This window comes from Arachis hypogaea, chromosome 10 (genome assembly GCF_003086295.3).
Source record: "Arachis hypogaea cultivar Tifrunner chromosome 10, arahy.Tifrunner.gnm2.J5K5, whole genome shotgun sequence".
Classification (NCBI taxonomy): domain Eukaryota; kingdom Viridiplantae; phylum Streptophyta; class Magnoliopsida; order Fabales; family Fabaceae; genus Arachis; species Arachis hypogaea.
The window spans coordinates 110,072,526-110,087,989 of NC_092045.1; the positions used below are offsets into that span (position 1 = coordinate 110,072,526).

The window sequence follows — 15,464 nt, forward strand, 5'->3', positions numbered from 1 at the left end:
ATCCCAATATTAGCATGATGACAGTTGATATAAGCAAATTCGATTAGTGGTAGGTGGCTTTTCCATTTTTTTAGTTTGTCTAGAACACAGACCCTCAACATGTCTTCCAATGCCTAGATGGTCATTTTTGTCTGTCCGTCCGATATACCCTCCCACTTCCAATCTGGGATGCCCAGGGGTTGCAATACTCTCGAGGGTTTTTTATGCTCGATTTTTACCTTCTGATAGACCAAACATTTATTCATTATTGTAACCAAATCCTTTTTTATTCTTGGCCACCAAAATATCCTTTTAAATCGTGGTACATCTTCGTCATGTCAGGATGAATGGTGAAATCTCCTTTGTGGCCTTCTTCCGCTATCTTTTTCTAAATATTGCCTTCCTTTGGGACACAACTCGACCTTGGTACTTCCACGCCTGTCTTCTCCTTTGGTGAAGCCTTTCAGCTTCCCTTTCTTGATAAGGCGTAGGGTCTCTTGAAAATTCGGGTCAGATTCTTACGTCTTGATTAATTGCTCCTTGAATGGACTTATTACTACCAGGTAGTCAAGCGTATGCTATTCAGGGTGAGGGTGACTTGTAGGTTTATGTCACCAGAGCTCCTTACTAATTTTGCCTCTTTTATCATCAGCCATAAGGCTTTGAGTATTTTTCAACTCAGAACGTCAGCCACCATGTTAGTTTTTTCTAGGTGATAGTTTAGAATAAAGTCATAGTCTTTAAGAAACTCCATCCATATCCTCTGATGCATGTTAAGCTTCTTCTAGTTGAACAGGTATTTTAAACTTTTGTGGTCAGAGAATACCTGAAACCCAACTCATATAAGTGATGCCTCCATGTCTTCAATGTAGGTGAATACTATTGCGGCTATCTCAAGATCATGTATTGGGTAGTTGACTTCATAGGTCTTTAGTTGTCTTGACGCATATGCCACTACCTTCTTGTCTTGCATCAATACACAACCCAATCATTGTCCTGAGGTATCACACTAAACTTTAAAATCTATATCAAGGTTAGGTAAGACCAGCACTGGAGTAGATGTCAAGCGATTCTTTAACTCTTGAAAACTACTTTCACAATCTGGTGTCCAAATGAAAGGGATGTCCTTCTTGGTTAGGCGAGTCAAAGGTAGAGCTAGTTGGAAAAATCTTTTTATGAACTTTCTATAGTAGCCTGTCAGTCCTAGAAAACTCCTTAGTTCAGTCACTGATGTTGGCCTCTTCTTTTTTCTTCGCGTTCTTTCTTCTTCTTCTTCGCATGTTTCATCCTTTTCGTTATTTTTTTATTGCTGCTGCTGTTGTTGCATTTTTTACTCCTCCTCTTTTTATCGATTTTACAACATTATGTATTTTTTCTTCCCAAAAAGAATTATGAGAAAATGAAATAAGAAGAAGGAGAAGCAGAAGATGAGGAGGAGGAAGAGGAAGATTTTTGAATTATGTAGAACTTATCAGTACAAATACACTGAAAATTCTTAACAATACACATAAATGTCTTAGTTTTACACCGAAATTTGCTACAAATAGTCAAATACACAAAAATATTTTTTTTAATGCTGCATCTCTTTTCTTCTTCTTTTTTCCCATATTTCTTTCTTTCTTTTAATTGAATGAATGTATGTTCATCCTCTTCCAAGTAATTTTGAAGCATTATATATTTCTTCTTCTTCTTTGTTTGATTTTTTTGTTTATATTCATGTTAAGAGTAAAATAAGAAGAAACTTGAGAAGGTAAAACAAGAAGAAAGATGAATAAGATAAAAAAAAAAAAGAAGACGAGGATAATGATGACCATGAAAAAGAAGAAGAAGAAACAGCAGAAGATGAGGAGGAGGAAGATGAAGAGTTTTGAATTATGCAGAACTTATCAGTATAAATACACCAAAAATTTTTAACAATACACATAAATATCTTAGTTTTACACTTAAATTTGCTACAAATACACAAAAATATTTTTTTATTGTTGTAGTTTTCTTCTTCTTTTTTTATTTCTTTCTTTCTTTTTGTTGAATGAACATAAGTCATCTTCTTCTAAGTACATTTGCAGCACTATGTGTTTCTTTTTTTTCTTTATTTGATTTTTTTGTTTTTATTCTTATTAAGAAAATAAAACAAGAAGAAACTTGAGAATGTAAAATAAGAAGAAAAATATGAATAAGAAAAAAAAGATGATGATGATGATGATGATGATGATGAAAAAGAAGAAGAGGCAGCAGAAGATGAGGAGGAGAAAGAGGAAGAGTTTTGAATTATGCAAAATTTATCAGTACAAATACACTGAAAGTTTTTAACAATACACAAAAATGTTTTAGTTTTACACCGAAATTTGTTGTAAATACACAAAAATATTTTCTTTAATGCTATATTTTTTCTTTTTTTTTTCTTATTTCTTTCTTTCTTTTAGTTGAATGAATACAGATTATTCCCCTTTCAAGTAATTTTGTAACATTATGTGTTTTTTTTTCTTCTTTGTTTGATTTCTTTTTCTTGTTAAGAGAGTAAAATAAGAAGAAATTTGAGAAGGTAAAACAAGAAGAAAAAGATGAATAAGAAAAAAAAGAAGATGATGATGATGATGATGATGAAAAAGAAAAAGAAGCAATAGAAGACGAGAAAGAGGAAGAAGAAGAATTTTGAATTATGTAGAACTTATTAGTATAAATACACTAAAAATTCTTAACAATACACATAAATGTCTTAGTTTTATACCGAAATTTGTTACAAATACACAAATTTTTTTAATACTGCATTTTTTCTTCTTCTTTTTCTTCTTATTTTTTTCTTTATTTTAGTTGAATGAACGTAGGTTCATCCTCTTCTAAGTAATTTTGTAATATTATGTGTTTCTTCTTCTTCTTTGTTTGATTTTTTTTTGTTTTTATTCTTGTTAAGAAAGTAAAACAAGAAGAAACTTGATAAGGTAAAATAAAAAGAAAAAGATGAATAAAAAAAGATGATAATGATGATGATGATGATGATGATGAAAAAGAAGAAGAAGAAGAAGAAGCAGCAAAAAATGAGAAGGAGAAAGAGGAAGAGTTTTGAATTATGTAGAACTTATCAGTACAAATACACCAAAATTTTTTAATAATACAAAAAAATGTTTTAGTTTTACACTGAAATTTGCTACAAATACACAAAAATATTTTCTTTAATACTGAATTTTTTTTCTTACTTCTTTCTTTCTTTTAGTTGAATGAATGTAGGTTCATCATCTTCCAACTAATTTTTCAGCATTATCTGTTTCTTCTTTTTTTTGTTTGTTTTTTTTTGTTAAGAGAGTAAAATAAAAAAAAAAACTTGATAAAATTCTATGGCGTATGAAAATTTTTTTACAATAACAATAATAATAACAACGACGATACGTATACGAAGAAGACGATGATAATTATAACGATGATGATCATGATGATGATGAAGATGATGGAAGAGAAGGAGAAAAAGAATGGAGGAAAAGAAAGTTTAAGATAAAAGGAGAAGGAGAAGGAAGAAGAGGAAGATGTGTGAGTATAAATAATTTATTGGACTTATTTGGTTAAATAACTTGTACGTAGATATTAATTCGTAGTAATAATAATAATAGATCGTGAACTGAATATACAAGAGTAACTCACAAAAACCTATCTAAATGGCTTTAGATTGTGAACTGAATCATCTAGTATGGCTGCGTGTATACAAAAGATGATGACCACTGCCAATTTATAGATACATGACTATTCACTAGCTAACTGAGAGCATAAATTAACTAACTAACATAACTACACTTACTTCCTATTCTAAAACAATGGACTCCGCAACAAAAGCTGTTAAATACCATACTGTCATCATTCGTAATTTGCTTTATCAGCTATTGTAGTTAGAATTTAACTATAGGATTTGTCAAAGAGAAAATTTGAAAGTGCCAGCAAAATTTATTATTTTTGTTAGTACTATTAGTTATTAGCCTAATTTATTTAGTCTAACAATTCAACGATATATTTTTAGTATATACTTTTAAATATTGTTAGACAAAAACAATAAATTATATCGACATCTTTAATATATTTTTTGTCAAATATATATTTTCTTTTATGAGCTTAATTCAAATTCAAATTATTTCTAATATTAGAAGAGTCTAAACGCATTCTAACATAATTTAATTTTTGAGTAAAATATTGTTTTAGTCCTAATATTTAGATAAAATTTTAATTTTGTTTCTAATATTTTAAATATTTTATTTTTATTTTAAATTTTTTATTTTGTCTTATTTAGTTCTTTAGTCCAAATTAAATTTTTTTTCCAAAGATATTTTTTTTTATTATGATTTTTTTAGATAATAACAAAAATAGTAATCGTAGTGATTATAGTAGTGGTCGTAATATAATTTAAAAGTGAAAATGACAAAATAATAAAAGAAAGTAGATGATAATAATAAAAAAATAAAAAAAATTAATTTTGACTAAAAAATTAAAATAAAATAAAATATTTTAAATATTAAAGACAAAAGTAAAACTCAACTTAAATATCAAAGATTAAAACAGTACTTTAATCTTAATTTTTTTTTATTTTGTTTCATAGTTTGTTCATTTAGGAAGCTTACTATTAGAGTTCATATGCCCTTTCTAAAATGGGTTTGAATATTATTCTAAACCTGCACATCAATGAAGATACTCCTTGCAGCGCACGTTAAAAGATACAAAGTAGAGCGATGTTTCTCCTTTGATTAGTATAGGTAGGGGCAGCAATGGATGGGGTTGGGTAGGGTTTGGATCCAATTCTAATTCTACCATTTTTATATAAACTCAACTCTATCATATCCGTGAGTTGAGAATTTTTCAATCCTAACCCTACTCGCTCTTAATCTACGGGTATCCGATCATACCCGCGGGTTATAAAAAAGATACAATTTTATTATATAACTTGATGATAATTTAAAATATAATTGATTTTTATGTAAAAAAATATTGAATTATCAATTAATGGTTTTCTTTTAGTGGCTAAGGATATTTTACATTTAGTGAGAGAAATTTGATTCAACATCCATTTAAAATATATTTTTATATAAATATATAACATATACATATATATAGAGTGTGGGTTGATCGGGTAGGGTTAAGACTCAACCCACACCCTATTTGACCTGCACGAAAACCCTACTCGCACCCAACCCTATCTGCTGCAGATCGAGGTTGACAATACTACCCGATCGGATGGATCGAATTGGATACCATAAGTAGAGTACATATTGTCACCCCTAAGTATAGGTCTATAGGAAATCAAAACAAAGTACACTTCTCCAAACTTTTTTGTGACATGGTGGGAAAGAAGCCAAGAAAAAACAAACAAAAACTAAAAAGATCATCGCCCATGTAAGACATAACCCGGTTCGTGTCCAAGGTTTTAAATAGTTTTATAGATGAGTCTCGCTAAGGAGACAATGAACTATTTGTACAATTGGCTATTGAGTTATAAAATGAACATTTTTCATACTATTTAGATTAACCATCCGAGTACTGGGGATAATAAACATCTTCCCAAAAGCTTAAATTGAATTTTAAATCCAGCGCTCTAATACCATGTCATGATATCACTCATCCCAAAAACTTCAGCTGATGGAAAAAGGTAACACTAATGCTTATATCTCTAATACTCTCTAAACATCCATTGTACACATTGTACAAATATTCTATTGGCTCCTCATACTTTCCCTAAAATATCTTAAAAAAAAGTAACCTCAAATCTTAAGAACCTGATTTTTTTTTATTCTAAAACCTATAAGTTTATAATAAAAATTTTTAAAAAGATATTCATCTATTTTTGCAATTGATGAACAAATATAGACAGGTTTCCATCTAATATAAATTAAAGTCGAGATGTGTAAATATATCATTTATAAGAGTTAAGAAACATTTTAGTCCAGCATTTTTTACATAGCTAATAAAGTTTAGTCTTAAAGAACTCGAACATTATTTATTTATTTATTGTTCAAAAGAATTCAAACTTTATTTGTTACACATAAGGAGAATTTTTTTGGTAAAAAATAAAATAAAGATTTTAGCTATTTTTCAAGAAAAAACTCTGTTTTTTATATATTATCTTAATTTTATTTTTATGTTGAGAGTGCTTTTCAGCGCAGGACTTTTCCTCGTTTGTATTCTTACTTTTCTTTCAAAATGCATGTAGTTTGTTAATACAGTAACAAGCTAAAGGAATAGTATTGTATTTTCCCTTTGAAGTTTCCAAGTTTCCACATTGTGTTAATTTATTTTATTCCAAGTTCCAATAATGGTGTGACATAGCTAGATACGTCATACACCCTTGCTGAGCACTTAAGGACCAAGAACCAATTAGAACCGTGACACACAAGGAGTGACCAAATATAAATAGATCCGAAGAAGATTAGAAAAACTTCAAATCATAGGACAAGATGGGTGTTGTTCCAACTGTGCTAGTTTTACCATGCCCTGCTCAAGGACATGTAAACCCACTGATGATCTTGTCTCAAAAATTGGTTGAAAGGGGTTGCAATATCATCTTTGTCACCCCTGAATTCATCCACAACAAAGTGGTTAGTTCCATGGGGAATCAAGGCGGCGGCGATAACGGACGATCGCCGATAAAGTTGGTGTCAATCCCGGATGGGTTAGGACCTGATGCAGACAGAAATAATATCATCTTACTATTTGATTCTATATTGAAGAACATGCCTGCTACGCTTGAGAGGCTAATTGAAGATCTTAGATTGAAAGATGGTGTGAGAGTAAGCTGCATAGTTGCTGATTTTCTTATGGCATGGGCGTTGGAAATTGCAAGAAAGATCGGAATCAGAGGAGTTCTGTTTTATCCATCAGCAGCAGCTATGTTAGCCTTGCAGTGCAGCATACCAAAGCTTATTGAGGATGGAATCATAGACTCTGATGGTAACAATATCACATTTCAAATTCTAACATTTTTAATTTTCCATTTCAAATTCCAAAAATACCAACACTATAATCCAAATTACTCACCTAAATCTTAATATTAGAATAATCATTCGCACACCTAGTAAATTAAATATCCGATATATCTATTATTCACATTGTTTAATATTTTTATTATCTACCTATACTTTTTTATATATTTTGCTTTTAATATTAAAAGAAGTATTTTTTCAAAAGTAAGATAACATAACCAACTTGTGTTGGTGGATTGGTTAGTTCATATTTATCCACCAAAGCTAGAAAAATGGTGCAATTTTTTTTTCTGTGCAATTTTTTTTTCTTTGCGAAAGAAATAGTAACAAAAAATTCAAACAATTTTTGTCGTCATTAGTTTTCAAGCTATTTCCAAAATATTATCCTGTTTTGAAACTGCAGGGTTGCCAACCACACAAAAAAGGTTTCAGTTATCACCAAGCATTCCTCCCATGGACACAGAAATCATATGGTGGGCCAAAATATCTGACTCTATGACTGAGAAGATGGTATTCAACATTACTCTTCAATCCATGCAAACTCTAGAATCCACAGAGTGGTGCCTCTGTAACTCCACACCCGATCTTGAACCTGGAGCATTATCATTCGTACCAAAGCTATTACCAATTGGTCCATTATTAAGAACCTATGACCATGATCAAGGTGTAAGTGAAAGATCATTGGGACAATTCTGGGAAGAAGATTTTTCTTGTTTGAATTGGCTTGATCAACAACCTCATGGTTCTGTTATATATGTTGCATTCGGAAGTACCACTCTTTTTGATGAAAAACAATTCAAAGAACTCGCTCTTGGACTTGAACTTACTAATAGACCCTTTCTTTGGGTGGTGCGAAAAGATTCAGATTGTAACAATAAAGTGTGTTTTCCTAACGAATTCAAGGGGACTCAAGGTAAGATAATTGAATGGGCTCCTCAAGAAAAGGTGCTATCCCACCCTGCCATTGCTTGCTTTATAAGTCACTGCGGTTGGAATTCGACTTTGGAGGGTGTGTCTAATGGAGTGCCTTTTTTGTGTTGGCCATATTATGCTGACCAATTCTTTGACAAAATATATATTTGTGATGAGTGGAAGGTTGGATTGGGATTTGATTTGGATGAAAATGGGATGATCTCACGTGAAGAGATAAAAGTCAAAGTTGATAAATTACTTAGTGATGAGAACATAAGATTTAAGGCTCGTGAGCTAAAGCAGAAGCTAATGAAGGACGCTGATGTTGGAGGAAGGTCTTCAGAGAACTTAAACAAGTTCATCAACTGGTTGAAGGAATAAGGATTTGCTTTTTCTGAACATGTTTTAATTTTAAATTTTAGTCGTTTGTTATTGCATGTTTTAGCTCTGATGATTGTTCCTAATGTCAAAATGAATAAAAAGAAATAAAAAAGGAAAGTGATTTATTGTTTATGAATTTTAAGACAATGATTAAGTTGTTTTAGATATGTTTCTTCTTTTTTTTATTAGAATTTCTTCTCTTTTTTTTTTCTCTTTTTCCTCCATCATCAGTTATCTTGTTGTTGAAGATAATGAATAATTCAGGTTCAGATTTCAATTGAACCAGAATGAAATTGATTATTATTTTGAATCCAATCAAATGACTGAAGTGTGGTTCAATTCAGAAGAAAAAAAATATAGCATTAGAGGAAATATTTTTATGTATTTACCACAAATTTGGGTGTAACACGAAGATATTTGAGTGTATTTTTATTCTGATAAGTTCTGCATTATTCAAAACTCTTCTTCTTTCTCCTTCTCATCTTCTGCTGTTTTTTTCTTATTCATCTTTTCTTTTTTGTTTTACATTATCAAATTTTCTCTTGTTTTACTCTCTTAACAAGAATAAAAACAAAAAAATCAAACAAAGAAGAAGAAGAAACACATAATACTGCAAAATTACTTAAAAAATGATGAACTTACATTCATTTAACTAAAAAAAGAAAAAAATAAAGAAAAAAAAAAGAAGAAAAAATGTAGCATTAGAGAAAACATTTTTCTATATTTGTAATTGTTAGAATTTGGTTAAATTAGTCCCACATTGCTTAGGATAGCAAATGGAGTGGGTGGCCTAGGTTATAAATATGAGGCTAAGTTCTCAATTTGTTTTTGCACCAGTCAGAAATACTTTAAGCTTGTATCTGATTTTTCTTTTCCTCTGTACTCTTTGATTAGAGAGTGTTGTGAGGTGTAGTTAGATATTTGCTTTGAGAGAGTGTGGGTGTACTGGGGTGCCGGTGTTAGAGAGAAAGAAGTCTATGTGTTGTAACAATTTTCACATAGTGATATTCTCTGGTTGTCATTTGACAACGGCCGTGGTTTTTTCTCCGGTAATTGGAGTTTTCATGTTAAATTCTTGTGTTGTGATTGTGTCTATTTTATTTCTCTGTCAAATGTGTTTTCTCAAGGGGGAATGGTGTCTTATTCCCAACAAGTGGTATCAGAGCCGATGGTTTAATCGGTCTGGTTGAAGGAGTATTCAAGGTGAAGCATTGAAAGTCTTCTCGGCAAAGGTGGTGGAGCTAGAGGGGAGTTGATGCTTGATGTGGAGGCTCACACTTGAGGGGGAGATTGTTAGTGTTGCAAGTGTGAGGAGTGTTGAAGTTAGTCCCACATCTAAGAAAGCATGGAAGAGTGAGGAGTTTATAAGATGAGAGACCCATTAACTTGATACCTTAAGGTTTTGAGTTGGATGTGGTGTCTTCTCATCTTATGTTCTCTCACTTGATTCTTCCCCGAAGTCTCCCCGGTTGTCGAGAGCTCTCCACGGTTGGCCCAACAAAGTGGTATCAGAGCTTCGGTTCGGTGGGATTTATTCTTAGTATGCTCTGTGGTTGCAGCCTAGTCTGACCTTCCACATCAGAAAAGAATTTTGTCCTGTAACTTGAGGTTGATCTTTGGTTGCTGTTGTTGTTGCTGGAAGGCAGTGTGACACTGTGAGAGTGCAGTTTGGAGAGGTTCTGGCTAAGGAAAGACCTGGTATTTAAGTGTGTCCATTGTGACCCACCTCTCTTTCCTGGGACCCTTCCTAGTGCATGGTCTACAGTTGAGTTATACTATTCCAGTATACGGGTGCAACAATGTCAGGATATTCAAGTGCTCTGAAGTTTGAAATAGAGAAATTTGATGGAAGAATCAATTTTGGCTTGTGGCAAATACAAGTCAAGGATGTGTTGATACAATCAGGTTTGCACAAGGCGTTGAAGGAGAAGATCTCTGGTATGAAAGATGATGTTCTCTAAAAGACAAGAAGAATCCTCATGGTATTACCGCACTGCCATGGATAAGGATAAGTTGTGGCAATCGGGTCCACAATTGCACACGGGTATTGGTTGGCGTTGAGATGCAAGGTGTGTGGCGGAGTTAGGTCGATGGCTGAAGAACTTCCAGGAAAAGCCAATTTGGAAGTTGCACCATGAATTTTCAGCAAGGTTTCGATCTGTACCAAGGCGAAATGCTTGGAGTGGTCTAATTCCAAGTGAGTATACTTTCATGGTGGAGTATGATAGTTCTCTGAACTATGATTGTCGGTATAGACAATGGCAGCAAAGAATTGTCGGTGTTGACAATGGAAGCTGAAGATGTGTGACTATTTCAATCAAGGTGGAGATTGTTAGAATTTGGTTGAATTAGTCCCACATTGCTTAGGATAGCAAATGGAGTGGGTGGCCTAGGCTATAAATATGAGGCTAAGTTCTCCATTTGTTTTTGCACCAGTCAGAAACACTTTAAGCTTGTATCTGATTTTTCTTTTCCTCTGTACTCTTTGATTAGAGAGTGTTGTGAGGTGTAGTTAGATATTTGCTTTGAGAGAGTGTGGGTGTACTGGGGTGCCGTAGAGAGAAAGAAGTCTATGTGTTGTAACAATTTTCACATAGTGATATTCTCTGGTTGTCATATGACAACGGCCGTGGTTTTTTCTCCGGTAATTGGAGTTTCCACGTTAAATTCTTGTGTTGTGATTGTGCGTATTTTATTTCTCTGTCAAATGTGTTTTCTCAAGGGGGAATGGTGTCTTATTCCCAACAAGTGGTATCAGAGCCGATGGTTTAATCGGTCTGGTTGAAGGAGTATTCAAGGTGAAGCATTGAAAGTCTTCTCGGCAAAGGTGGTCCGGGCGGCGTGTCCCGCGGTGTTTTGCGGCGGTGTGATGGACGAATACTCGTGGTGGTGGAGGAGATAGAGGGGAGTTGATGCTTGATGTGGAGGCTCACACTTGAGGGGGAGATTGTTAGTGTTGCAAGTGTGAGGAGTGTTGAAGTTAGTCCCACATCTAAGAAAGCATGGAAGAGTGAGGAGTTTATAAGATGAGAGACCCACTAACTTGATACCTTAAGGTTTTGAGTTGGATGTGGTGTCTTCTTATCTTATGTTCTCTCACTTGATTCCTCCCTGAAGTCTCCTCAGCTGTCGAGAGCTCTCCACGGTTGGCCCAACAGTATAAATTTGAGTGTAATACAAAAATATTTAAATATAATACGAAGATAGTGTTGATTATTTAAAAATTGGTTCCTATACTTTTTGTTTGGATATATATTGGCTAAAAAATTGTTGACCACTTTGTGCGCAATATATTTGAACATATTTTAACAATTAATAATTATACATAATACTTTAATAAAATAATCATTTGTAGTCACCATAAAAAATGTTTGTTTTGTCTGTTTATTTTATAATATATAATAATAATAATAAGTTAATAACAACAACAATAAGTTTGTTATTTTAAAATAGTTAACAATACTTCACTCAAATTCTTTAACTTAGTTCTAAAAGTATAAATTTAAAGTAAACTATTACAATTTTTTTTTTGGGTTTTTTATTTGTCACTTTTTTTAAATGCCTAACTATTAAAAAAGCTAAAATTCTAAAATAACTCAAGGAAAATATTACTAAACAACTAACCCTCAATTAATAAAGAGAAAATAATAAAATAATTTTAGATATTTTTATAGATTAATTATATACATAATAATTTAATAAGAAACCTTATACAAAAGGAAAATGACAATGACACATATTATAAAATAAAATAAACTTAACTGTTAACTGACAGAGAACGAATTGAATAATTCAAGATTTAATATTCTTCTTTAATAGTAATGATTTTGGTTTGGCTTATCTTTGGCAAATTGCACCCCCTTTTCTCTATCTCTCTCTTTTTTCACAGGCGAATGAATATCGACTTCATATTGCTATATCAGTGCGGAAAAGAATCAATTATTATTGCCAGTTTGCAACTTAATATCTATGAATACCATCATATTATTGGAGCTCTATATATAAAGCCAAACAGCTAGTATGTAGAAGACTTCACACAAATCTGAAAATGATTTTCATGATTGTTTATCACGATCAAGCATAGTTATCAAAATCGAACCGGTAATCGAACCGATCAAGCTACTGAGTTATTGAGTTATTGGTTCAATCGGTGGGTTACTGATCGAACCGGTTAATTCGGTCACTAGTCAAGCTATTAGGTCACTGGATCATTGCTCCCGTACAGTTGTTTTCATGTGAAGTTGATATTTAAGAATCGTTAGATGATTTGACAAGGTTGACTAAATTATTATTTAACAATTTTCAATTATCAACTTCATATGAAGACAAATGTATGTGAGTCTTTACCTATTATTATATACTATAAATATTTGTTGAAAAAATAATATTAATAGATATCGTATAATCATAAAAAAATAAATAAATTATGATTAATAAAATTTATTTATTTATCTTTTTAATTTATATTAAATATAAAAGTATAGTTAAATAAAATATAAATTATTTAAAAATGAGTGACATTAAAATGAAAATAAATTGAATATAAGTAAACTAAAACATCCTATATGTATTATAATTTGTACATATAATGACAAGAAGCATTGCAGCCTGGTGGTCATGCTAGTGTCCTTACTATCTTTAGGTAAGGGGTTTGAACCCCAGCCATCACATTTTGGATAAGCATGACACTTGGCAGCGAATGAGCATATGGAGCACGGTGGAGTTGCGCCGTAGGTTCTCCTTCAATTGGGACCGAGCGGTTCGGTCGAACCGATGCTCACCGGGTTTGACCGGTTTTTGCCGGTTTAGTACGGATTTGATCGGTTCTCTACCTTAAGCGGTTAGAAGTTTGGACCGGACCGGTGTTAGGTCCGGTTCATAGGTAAGGGGTTCGAACCCCGCCATCACATTTTGGATTTTTCCAAAATCAAAGCATGACACTTGGCAGCGAATGAGCATATGGAGCACGGTGGAGTTGCGGAACGCTGGTGTGTCGTAGGTTCTCCTTCAATTGCGACTAAGCGGTTCGGTCGAACCGATGCTCACCGAGTTTGACCGGTTTTCGCCGGTTTAGTACGGATTTGATCTGTTCGTTTCGGTTCTCTACCTTAAGCGGTTAGAAGTTTGGACCGGACCAGTGTTAGGTCCGGTTCATCGATTTTTCGGTCGAACCGACCAGTCCGGTCCGATTTTGCTAACTATGCGACCAAGGTAGCCACTATTTATTTATCTTTAAAAAAAATAATTATAAAAAGGGTTAAGTATGATTTTAATTCATAAGTTAAAGGCTAAAAATTTATTTCGTTTTCAACTTTTTTTTCGCTAAAAAATAATTCTAAAAATTTAATTTAGTTTTAAAATTGTTTTTTGTACTAAAATATCATTCCCCCTTCCTCCTTTTTCCTTCCCCTTTCTCTTCTCCTTCCCCATAACAGCATCTTCTCTTCATCTCTACTTTTTTTTCTTGGTCTTTATCAAATCATAAGCAACAACAATAATAAAACAATATAATAAACATAAAAAAATAAAAATAGAAGCAAAAGCATCACTGTCTCTCTCCAAAGAACAACAACAAAAGAAAAAGAAGTAGAAACAAACAGAAACATCAACAACAATAATGAATAATAGAATCAGAATCAAAAGCAAAACCATAGAAGCAGATAAAATCAATAACAATAATAAAATCAGAATCAGAAATAATGTAATTAACAAAATCAGCAAATAAACAAATTCAACAAATCCAGCAGGAAGTGACGTGAAGCAAAGTGAATACCTATCATCAGAAATAAAGTGCAACAAGACACAGAAAAGAATAGTGAAGGGACAGGTAGAACGCCGGCGACGCGATGCAAGCAGAGGAAGGCTGCTACCGCGGCGGCGCTGGCATGACCCCAAGCGGCAATGATAGTGACGCAAATCCAAGCCAGTGGTGACGCTAGCGAACTGCAGTTGTACTGGTGCGACAACAGAGAGGAACAACAGCAGTGGTGGACGCCGGTGATTTCGGTGGTGATGCGACGACGGAGAGGAGCATAGCGGCAAGTGATTCCCCCTTCCCTTTCTCCCTTCTTTCCTGCCCCCACCCTCCGCGTGATTCCCCCCTTCTCCTTTCCCTTTGTTTTCTTTCGTTTTCTTTTTTTTTTTTTCATTTTAAAATTTGTTTAGTTAGAAGTAATTTGGTAATAAAAATTAAAATTTTGGTAAAAAGAACAATTTTAAAATTAAGTTAAAACTTTAAAATTATTTTTTAGCCAAAAAAAGGCCAAAGACGAAATAAATTTTGAGTTCTTACCTTAGAACTAAAATCGTACTTAACTCTTAAAAAATCAGCTCAAAATAATTTAAAATTACTTTATTTTAATTTTTAATTATTGTTAAAATAATTGAATAATATTAAATATAATAAATATATAATTAAAATATTATATACATAAAATTATAAATATTAAATAAAATAATTTTAAATTATTGTCATTTTAATATTATGGTAATTTTAGTTTAATGATAGATGACAAAGAAAGAAAAGAAGAATAAGAACAGCATTAGTCTAACCTCAAAAATATCAAATAAATTAAAGCACGTTTCGTAGAGTAGTGGATGGCTGAAATACATCATCCAATTCAGCCTTCCCAGCCACCGTTGCTTGACAAGTCAGTTTTTGTCAATTTCTAACTGGAAGATATCTTTTTTCACATCGTTGAAATGTTTAATTTAATTGTTTTAATTAGAAATTTTTATTATATTGTTATAATTAAGAGATATTTTATTATTGAGTAGTGTTCATAGAGTCCAAAAATACTTTGAATCTTTACTAACTAATAACTATGATGATGACAAGGAGAAGAACCATCATAAGAAGACAATGTCAAAGAGAAGAATAAGTAAAAATAGAGACAGCAATTATATTTACATATAATCAACTACTATAGTCATCCTTACAGTAATACAAATATTTTCATATTCATAATAATCATAATCAAATTTTATAAGCAATATAATAATAAAAATAAATCCACATTTATAATCAAACATAATCAAATTTTATAAATAATATAATCAAATTAAATTTATAATTAGAATATAAATAAAAGGGCAAAAATATAACAATTATTTTTTTATATTCATAAAACGTTGGTTATTCTAATATAAAAAAAATTGATTACACTACTGATGTTAACAACTTAATTATTTTTGTCATAAAATAACTTCTCTTACAAATTTAAACTAATAAAAAAAATATAT

At 32.1% G+C, this 15,464-nt stretch overlaps 1 protein-coding gene across 1 annotated transcript; it reads left to right on the forward strand.

Moving 5' to 3' along the window:
• Positions 1–6,172: 6,172 nt before the first annotated feature.
• On the forward strand, positions 6,173–8,369 carry LOC112716498 (UDP-glycosyltransferase 83A1). The gene is made up of 2 exons (XM_025768420.3): positions 6,173–6,897; positions 7,333–8,369. The coding sequence occupies exons 1-2, from the start codon at positions 6,405–6,407 to the stop codon at positions 8,220–8,222; spliced, it is 1,383 nt and encodes a 460-aa protein (XP_025624205.1). The 5' UTR covers positions 6,173–6,404; the 3' UTR covers positions 8,223–8,369.
• The last annotated feature ends 7,095 nt before the right edge of the window (positions 8,370–15,464 follow it).